The sequence below is a fragment of the Triticum dicoccoides genome, chromosome 2A (genome assembly GCF_002162155.2).
Source record: "Triticum dicoccoides isolate Atlit2015 ecotype Zavitan chromosome 2A, WEW_v2.0, whole genome shotgun sequence".
Taxonomy (NCBI): domain Eukaryota; kingdom Viridiplantae; phylum Streptophyta; class Magnoliopsida; order Poales; family Poaceae; genus Triticum; species Triticum dicoccoides.
Window position 1 is genome coordinate 164,640,071 of NC_041382.1, and position 9,685 is coordinate 164,649,755.

Here is a 9,685-nt window from a genome sequence, read left to right on the forward strand (position 1 = left end):
GAGGCAATGAGAAAGGGTGGAATGACGCGAAAAGAATGGTGGATGCCCAAATATGCGGGGTTCGAGATGTTTTTTTCTTGGTGGACCGGGAATGGAGAGGTCCGAACACGCACAACCCCCCATACCTTTAGTTTCGATATGTAGGATTTCAGACATCTGGACTGGATCGTATAAATTTGAATACCAATATTGAATCACAAAAATTCTGCCAACGGTCCAGACATTTAGAAGCTATTGTGAACCGCCTTGGAGTTACCCTTGTGCGGGACCTCCTATTTGACACATTGTGCGTCAAAATGTACATTGAACGCACAAGTCGCTTGGGCGGCCAGGCCCATTGAACAGCACGGGCGTTGACGCTAAGCGAGCTGCCAGATTGTCTTTTTGTACTGTACCAGTTTCTAGTTGGTTTTCTCCAAAAACCCAACTGAACATGAAAGTTCTAAAAATCATAAAATTTAAAACGTGGATTGTTTAAATTTTTTTGCAAACATCTTATAAAAAATTGAACTTTAAAAAACACGCTCATTTAAAAAAATATACTTGTTTGAACATTTGGAAACATTTTTTTGAAATTAAAGTTGTGAACATTTTCAAATTTTGACTGAAATCTTTCTAAATTTCACAAACTTTTAAGATTTTTTTAATATCTTTGAGAAAAAGGTTAAAAAAATTTGCGGGGGAGAGAAAGGTAAAATCTAAGAAAGAAAAGAAAAGAATGACAACAACCTAAAACAACATCTATAAAACAGGTAAAGCAAACAATAAAACAAGAAATAAGATCACAATTTTATAGAAGGTTGCTAAAACCAGGAAAACCGGGAATCAAATCCAAGCTAAATGGGTCGCCCCTGTTCCGCGACTCACCTTGTTTTTTTTTTTGAGGAACATGCTTTACTTTATTGCTCAATAGAACGAATTACAGGAATAATAGCAGTATCATGAGGGTGTAACAGCCATACATGGCGACCCTCCCCTAAATGTAAAGCATGTCGAGCTAAGCCATGAGCCTCCTTATTGGAGAGACGTCTCTCATGGACGAAAGAACAAGACTGAAACTCCCTACTCGAGTCGATGATCTCCTCCACAATTGGAGCGATTGTACCCATAGTGCCAGTATGTATGTCCTTGACCACGGCAAGGCAATCAGAAGCTACCTTCAAATGAGTAAGTGCAAGGTCCCTGGCTAATGCAATAGCCTCGCGGCATGCCAAAGCTTCCAGAATATGTGGATCAGTCATGCCATGGAATACCACCGATGCTGACCCAGCAAAAGTTCCTGATTGATCCCGGCAAACCGCACTTATGGCCCCGACAGGAGGTTGTTTACATACAGAAGCGTCAACATTAACCTTGTGATGACCCGCCGGTGGTGGAATCCACACAGGCGTCCGCTCTGGGGCTGTTCTCGGCTTCGTTATTTCATGTGACATAGAAACAGTACTCAAATCTGCCAGAAAACGTTTGATAAATGAGTGAGTCCCCATGGGGCTCTGGTGCTCCCCTTCGTGGATCAGCTTACGCCATGCACCCCATATAGCCCATAGTGTCACAGCTAGCTTCGTGAACTCGGAATGCGGCATCGATTCTTGCATACTGAAAATCCAAGCCTTTGCATTCGGTTCTGTTGTTGCGATGATATGCTCAACCAACTCCGGGTCATCTAGCGCCCACACGCACCGCGCCATTGTGCACGTTATGAGTGAGTGCATCCATGAGTCCTCTCCACAGATGGCACACCGCGAAGATGTGGACATATTACGATGACGGAGTACATCCGCCGTGGGTATAGAGCATTGTGCAAGTCTCCACAGGAATACCTTCAGTTTTGACGGCACCGCAACCTTCTAGATATTGGACCAGCTGGCTTCCTCTCTCTGCTTGTCAGCCGGGCCGGATCGTCCTTTGAGCCAAGCCTCCCGCCTGAGCTTCGTATTGATTAGCATCCGATATGCCGAGCGGACGGAGAAGGCACCCTTATGTTCATGAGCCCAAGCCCAAGAATCTCTGCAGTGTCTTGTGGCTAGCGGAATATTGAGGATCACCTCCGCATCAATTGGAAGGAAAGTTGCACGAACTACTTCTTGCTTCCACCTGGCATTTGCGCTGTCAATGAGTTCAGACACGAACTGCGGCCGATGTTGGCTCAAGCATACTATAGGTCTGAGTGACGCCTCTTTGTATATCCAGTTATGCTGCCATATCAATGTATCCCGACCATCACCTATGCGTTTGATGAGACCCTGCGATAGGATCTCCTTGCCCTCCACGATCGCTCGCCAAATTTGTGATGGTTGGTTACCTAGGGATGCGTCAAGAAAGTCTGTCGTTGGAAAGTAGCGCGCTTTCAGAATTTTTGCACTTAGGGATTCAGGTGTTTGTAGGATTCTCCATGCTTGTCTTGCCAGCAGAGCGAGGTTAAACAGCTCGATGTCTCGAAAACCCAATCCACCTTCATATTTCGGCCTGGTCATCTTCTCCCAGGAGACCCAATTTGTCTTCCTTTCGCCCCGTTTACTCCTCCACCAGAACTTTCGTATGATGGAGTTGATATGAAGACAGAGGCCCCGAGGCAGCTTAAAACAAGCCATAGAGTATACCGGGATAGATTGAGCGACACACTTTATAAGTACTTCTTTTCCTCCGGATGACAACACCTTTTCCATCCATCCCTTTACTTTGTTCCAGACTCTATCCTTCAAATATTTAAAAAAAGCCGCGACTCACCTTGCTAGCTCTATGTGGGATGTTTGTCTAAAAAAAAGCTCTATGTGAGATGTTTGACGCAACACATGTTAAATAGGAAACACCACTTTTTTTTGAGGTTTAGGAAACGCCCACTTATTCGGGAGCTCCTCCTATTCCACGCCTTCATCATGCAACTGGGCCACGGCCCAATACGTTCACTCCCTTGCTCGGTCGATCCGTTCGATCTCTTACAGTTGGTTTTTCTGTTCATAAATTTTAAAACTGTTCATGAATTTGAAAATAAATTCATGAGCTAAAATGAAAAAAGGTAAATACATAAAACCCATGCAAAAAAACACATATAAGAAAACAAAATGTTAAGCAACAAACTTTTTAAAAAACCCGTAAAACCTACATGGGCCGGCCAATTTCCTAAAGTACTTGTTTTGTAGGAAACACTCTATATCCTAGGGAAGTCTGTTTTACTCCCTGAGTTATCACGTTTTGGCCATTTCACACCTCAATCTATTTTTTGGGTACATTGAACATCACAACCTAATAAATTGTGTCAGGCAATGTTGGTGATTGGTCATGATCCATACCGCCATGTAATATGAATAGTTCTGTAACATGCTGCTCTAAAGACATGGAGCTCCAGCACATCATGTTCGCCCGCAACATTGCGCTTTACAACGCATCGACAAGTGGAAGGCAAGGAACGACAAAAGATCATGCAACACACTCAATCTAGACTTGAGTTCGAGAAAAATGACACCCCTTGTGCCCTAATGTCCATCTCGCGTACAGACCAGAGGAGCAGCGACAAGAAGAACCTTATGCGCCACAGCGTCGTAGGGATGCTCGCCAACATGTTAATGGGCAACATCGTTTTCTATTTGTTGATGGTTTTACTAAGCTTTGCTTCCAATTTTGGGAAGCTTTCTGGTCGGTTTTCCCATTTAATGTTACTATTTTGTTTCTTTGGGGTTTTAATTTTGGTTTTCTGTTTTTCTTTATTTTCCTTTTTCCTTTTCTGATTTGTTTCTATTTCTCATTTATTTATTTGTTTTTGACTTCATGGATATTTTAAATTTGTGATATTTATTCACACTCTTGAACATTAAAACTGTGAACACTTTTTCTAAATTTGAGAGTGGTTTCATGAACATTTTTCTGAATTCATTATCATTTTTAAATCACAAAAACTTTCTAAATTTCACAAATATATTTTAAAATTCATGGTCAAATTTTAACAAATTCATAAATAAAATTAAAATTTGAACTATTTTTAAATTGGTGATTTGTTATCGAATTTGTGAACATTTTTTAATATAAAAACAAATTCAAATGATTACCATTTTTATATTTGCAAAAAATCTCTTTCATATTCAGGAATACTCCGAGCATACAAAAAAACAAAGTAAAAAAAGTTGGGTCGATCTCGCTTTCTGGAAGCTTCGGTTCGCTGGGCCTGGCCTGCAAGAGGTTGGGCTCGCAGTGAGCGACACATATCAGGACCCAATCGGCAAAGCTTGTTCGACTTGCGAAGGTCATCACCAGGAAAGGTGTAGCTTGAAATTGCCTAAAAAATGTATAGCATGAAAAATATTCGTTGATGCAATTTTTTATCTATACCTAATAATAATAAAGCAAATTGGACTTCTTTCATCCGTCATGGCATTTTTCAGAAAAGTCCCTCTATTTCAAAGAATTCAATCCGCATTCCTGTTTTAAGTTAAAACAAATCATTATTTTTATATTTTACACAAAAGTCTCCGTCTTTTTTTGAAATCAACCCGCCGTCCGGATTTAAGTCACACCCGAATCGTTATTTTACATTTTTCAAAAAAAATGATGTTTTAGGTAATTCATCCGCGGATCATATTTAAGTCAAACAAATGCTTTTAAAATCATCCATATCTTTTAAAGCGTAACTCCGATTTAAACATGTTATATATGAAATTTGATTAGAAAAATATGTAGAATATAAATATGAGATTATTTTTACCTGTTAAGTATTTTTAAATATTATTTTAGAATATATTTGAGTCAAACCAAATGATTTTCTAAATTATCTATATTTTTTAAACCGTAACTTCGATTTTAACATATTATATATGAAATTTTATTAGAAAATGTGTGGAATCTACATATGATGTTAATTTTACCTGTTAAATATTTTTAAAATATTGTTATGAAAGCAAACTTATAATTTATAGCGCAAAATCCGTTTTTTTTCATACCGGCGGTGATCTAGATTGCAAATAAACACCCTACTATAACCATATAGGGAAAAGAAAATATTGATAACTACACATGCATACCTCTTAAAAATGTCGCAGGGGAAAACAATAGATTTCTCATCGCGAGAGTGAGAGAAAGCGAGAGAGAGAGAGAGAGAGCGAGAGAGTGTGTGAGAGAGGGAGAGGGAGAGGGAGGAGAGAGGGAGAGAGAGACGCCTTAAGATTAACCATATTCAACACACGTTTTTTGTTATTTTGTGTGAACATCGACCATCGCCGGCGAGGGTGAGAAGGAGGATAAGCGGCAACACAGATATGATGCCTCGCAAAAATAAAAAAGATGGACCTATTGTGGTCTTAAGTGATGGTTGTTGAGTTAAGAACGTGTGTTATGTTTTCTCTCCCGTTGCAACGCACAGACTCTTTTGTTGTTACTTTGAAATAAATAAAATAAAACTCAAGCCCATTCCTGCATGTCGGATAGCACGTCCAAACCGCTCACCACGTCCCTCGCATGAACAAAACACGGACGCAGCTTCGGTGCCTTAAAGACACCTGCCTTTGGGTCACTGACATGTGGGCTAGCCACCTGTTGGATCCATATGTCATAGACATAAAGGTAGATACCTTAAGGCACCGAAGCATCGTCCACAAAACACAGTTCTCTTTCATTTTTTATTTTATTTTTGGTGTGCGGGGAACCATTTCTCTCTCGTTGACCTTACACAGAATCTCACCATGTAGCTCGCACTATCAAAGCCGTGCGTACCATTCATTCTTCTTTCCGGTTCGTCTTGAGCTTGCTCCACCCGCAATGGGATGCCAGGCGAGCCGCCGGATCCTCCTCCTCGCCACCATAGTCGTCGCCGCCTCACTGCCACCACCCAGCGCGGCGCAGACGGCCAGCTGCGCCGACCTCGCGTTCTCCGGCGGCCGCCTCTACGCGGCATGCAGCCCGCTGGAGGAGCTGGACGCCAGCGTCCACTGGACATACCACGCGTCCAACGGCACGGCGGACGTCGCGTTCCGCGTGCCGGGGGGCTCGGCGGGGTGGGCGGCGTGGGCCATCAACCCGTCCGCGGTCGGCATGCTCGGCGCCAACACGGTGTTCGCCTACCACAACCCGGCCACCGGGGTGGTGGCGGTCGCGACGGCGGTCGTCGACAGCTACGCCCCCGCGTTCGCGGACGGGGACCTCGCCTTCGCCGTGTACAGGCGCGGCGCGGAGTACACCGACGGCGTGTACGCCATCCACGCCACAGTCGCGCTGCCGGGGAACAGCACCAGGCAGAACATCGTCTGGCAGGCCGGCACGTCGTCCCCGGACGGCCTGCCGGAGAGCCACCAGGCGTTCGGGGACAACGTCATGTCGTCCCGCAGCTGGGACTTCAGGTCGGCCGAGGCGGCGGTCGTCGTCGATGACGTCCCCGCCGCGCCAAGGGACAGCGTCTACCGCGCACTGCTACGCCCCAAGAATGTACGCACGTACGACAGTTTGGATCACCTTTTCCTTGATTTTTCACTTGGGAAACTTAGCTAGTTTGTACGTGCGTGCAGATCCATGGCGTGCTGAATGCTGTGAGCTGGGGCGTGCTGCTCCCTCTCGGCGTCATGCTGGCGAGGTACATGAGGGTGTTCCCATCGCTCGATCCGGCATGGTTCTACCTCCACGTCGCCTGCCAATGCAGCGGCTACGTGGTCGGGTCGGCCGGCTGGGTCTTCGGCCTCACGCTCGGCAGCCCGGCCAAAGGCGCCCTGCAGCACCATGGCCACCGCAACATCGGCACCGCGCTTTTCGTCCTATCAACGCTTCAGGTCAGTTCTGTGCAATCTGTTCAGTTCAGTTCCACTCTTTACATTACAGATGGGCATTTGATGACATTTGTCGATGAACAATCTTCACATATTTGATACTTTTAACTACTTTGACCAACAAATTCGCTGCTGCTTTCTACGGAGTATATATACATGCTGAAACGAATTGGATCGACCAGGTTTCTGCCTTGCTGATCCGCCCTAAGAAGACCGTCAAAGTTCGCTTCTACTGGAACCTGTACCACTGGTCCGTCGGCTACACGGTGGTCGTTCTGGGCGTCGTCAATGTCTTCAAGGGCATCGGCATCCTGCAAGCTGATCAGAAGTACAGGCACGCCTACCTTGGTGCCGTTCTGGTGCTAGCTGTGGTGGCCTTCGTCTTGGAGCTTGTGACGCTGACGGTCAGGTTCAAGAAGGGCCGGCGGTAAAAATTCCTGCCGTGGTGCTTAGACTGCCTTGGGCTTATCTGCGTGGACATCTGATGTACTGCAACCGATCATGGCTCGGGTATATATGTAAAACTGGGGAAGATGGAACGGTAAGTTGGTTCTTCCTGACATTATCTACGGTAATGAGCGGGCAGTGTAGCCGTGATGACAGTTTTGACCGAAGTTTATACTGCTTCTGTTTTTATTTACTCTGCATATTAGAGTTGACTGAAGTCAAACTTCGTAAAGTTTGATCAAGTTTATAAAAAACATTATAGACATTTATCATAATAAATCTATACGATGTGAAAGTGCATTTAATAATAAATCTAATGTTATTGATTTGTTATTGTATATCTTAATATTTTTATATATAAACTTGGTCAAAGTTTGTAAAGCTTGACTTTGATCAAAGCTAATATGCGAACTAAATAAAAACGGAGAGAGTACAACATAGAAAAATTCAGCAAGAACAACACCACCATGGTGCGGGGCTGTTGTGTGTGTATTACGAGGTAGGCCTGGGGCAATGTTGAGTGGCCGATTCATGTTGGGTGTCTTTTGGTTGCGTGCAGAACCTCCAATCAGGCCGAGTTGGGTCAAAAAAATGTGTTTAGTTGCAAACAAATTTGACTTCCATCGGCATAAACTTTAAAGCAGCTCAGAGTTTGGATCGCTGAAAACTCTCGAATCGGCAGTTTCCAGCGAGCCAAGCGAGTGCGGCGCAAGAGTTCACTAGTTACTAGTCGGTGTTGTCGCCGGAAGAGTCGGTCTCCTCTCCCACAGATAGCCACTCCGGCTATCGCGGACACCTCTCTCTCTGGCCGCCGTCTGGACCCTTCTCCCCACCCGCCCGTCTTGGCCATGGCTGCGCGCCCTCCCGTTCTGCGGTCTGAGGTCGTCGCGCCGCGTCGCGTTTCCGAAAAGGAGCGCCGCTGGCAAGATGCAAGCCCTGGTTGCGGCGTCCTCCTCCTCCGGCGGCCTGCGCCTTGGGAGCCCCGGCTCGGAGTCCTCCGCCGCGGCGCACCCCTCCTACGCGGTTGTGGCGGCGGCTTCCCATCCCGCTCCACCAGCCGGTCCCGTCCGGGCCCCTTTGCCTGCTGCCCATGGCGCCGCGCCGCGGGTCTTGACAGCCGCGTATGAGGTTGGAGAGCGTGGCCCGGCTCTGGACGCTGGTGGTTGGCAGCTGGTGGGTTCGCGTCGTGGGAGTCGCTTGCCGAGGCCTGTGCCCGCATCGTACCTGCCGGCTCGTCGGTCTTTGCCTGCAGACCTCGACGGAAGTGTCTCAACTGCTTCTCCGAGCGGCACCGGCGGAAGGACTGCACCCGCACGAGGTCTCCTACCTCAAGAGTTCTGGGGAGGATGTTGCGGCAGTGATATCGCCGTAGTGCTTGTTGGTACCTTGCCGCTCGCAGCGCAACTTCTCGGCGACGTTCCTCCCTCAGCACGAGGTCCATCCCCCACATGGCGTCCTGCTGCGCCTCGTCGAACACCAGGACCCGCGCGGAGCGACGTCTGACCTCGTGAGGGAGGACCGCTTCGGCTCCATAGACCAGGAAGAACGGGATCTCTCCAGTCGGCTTGGTCGCGGTTGTGCGGATGGACCACAATACGGACTGAAGCTTGTCATACCAACCTCTACCGCAGGCCTCCAGCTTCTTCTTGAACGTCCTGGTCTTGAGGCCCCTCAGGACCTCTGCGTTGGCTCGCTCGGCCTGGCCGTTGCTTCGGGGGTGCGCCACCGAAGCGTAGCATATCTGCGTTCCAAGGTTAGCACAGTATGTTTTGAAGAGGTTACTGGTGAACTGCGAACCGTTGTCCGTGATGATGCGGTTCGGCACCCCGAACCGGCTCACGATGCCCTTGATGAACTTGACCGCGGAACCCGCGGGAATGGTGCGGACAGCCTCTACTTCAGCCCATTTGGTGAACTTGTCCACAACGACGTAGAGGTAGCGGTAGCCCCCTGGCGCCCGAGGAAACGGGCCCAAGATGTCCAGCCCCCAGACTGCGAATGGCCACGAAAGGGGTATGGTCTGCAGGCCTCCTGCTGGCTGATGGATCTGCTTGGCGTGGAACTGGCAGGCCTCACAAGCTTTCACTAATTCGACGGCGTCATTGAGCGCGGTGGGCCAATAAAACCCACTGCAGAACGCCTTGCTGACGAGGGTCCATGATGATGAATGATGTCCATAGTCTCCGCCGTGTATATCTTCCAGCAGTTCCTTCCCTTGCTCCCTGGAGATGCAACGCAGGGATACATCGTTTGGTCGCTTCCGGTAGAGCTCTCCATCCTTGATGCAGTACGCCGTGGCCTGGCGTGCCACTCGCTCTGCTTCCTCCTCCTTCTCCGGTAGGGTCCCTTGTGTTAAGTAACTCTGGAGCTCCATGATCCAGCATCCCTCCTGAGGTTCCATCGTCAGGAGCAGGCGTGCTCCTAAGGCCGGGCCACAGGCCGGAGCTCCCCTGGCTGAGCCGTGTTTGACATTAACGGCAGGGCCGAGGGCTTGA

General features: G+C 47.7%; 1 protein-coding gene across 1 annotated transcript; it reads left to right on the forward strand.

Annotated features, from left to right (window-relative positions):
* The first annotated feature begins 5,707 nt into the window (after nucleotides 1-5,707).
* On the forward strand, nucleotides 5,708-7,404 carry LOC119359204 (cytochrome b561 and DOMON domain-containing protein At4g12980-like). Its single transcript, XM_037625501.1, has 3 exons — nucleotides 5,708-6,408; nucleotides 6,489-6,746; nucleotides 6,926-7,404. Exons 1-3 carry the CDS (start codon nucleotides 5,746-5,748, stop codon nucleotides 7,172-7,174), a joined length of 1,170 nt encoding a protein of 389 aa, XP_037481398.1. The 5' UTR covers nucleotides 5,708-5,745; the 3' UTR covers nucleotides 7,175-7,404.
* Nucleotides 7,405-9,685: the final 2,281 nt, after the last annotated feature.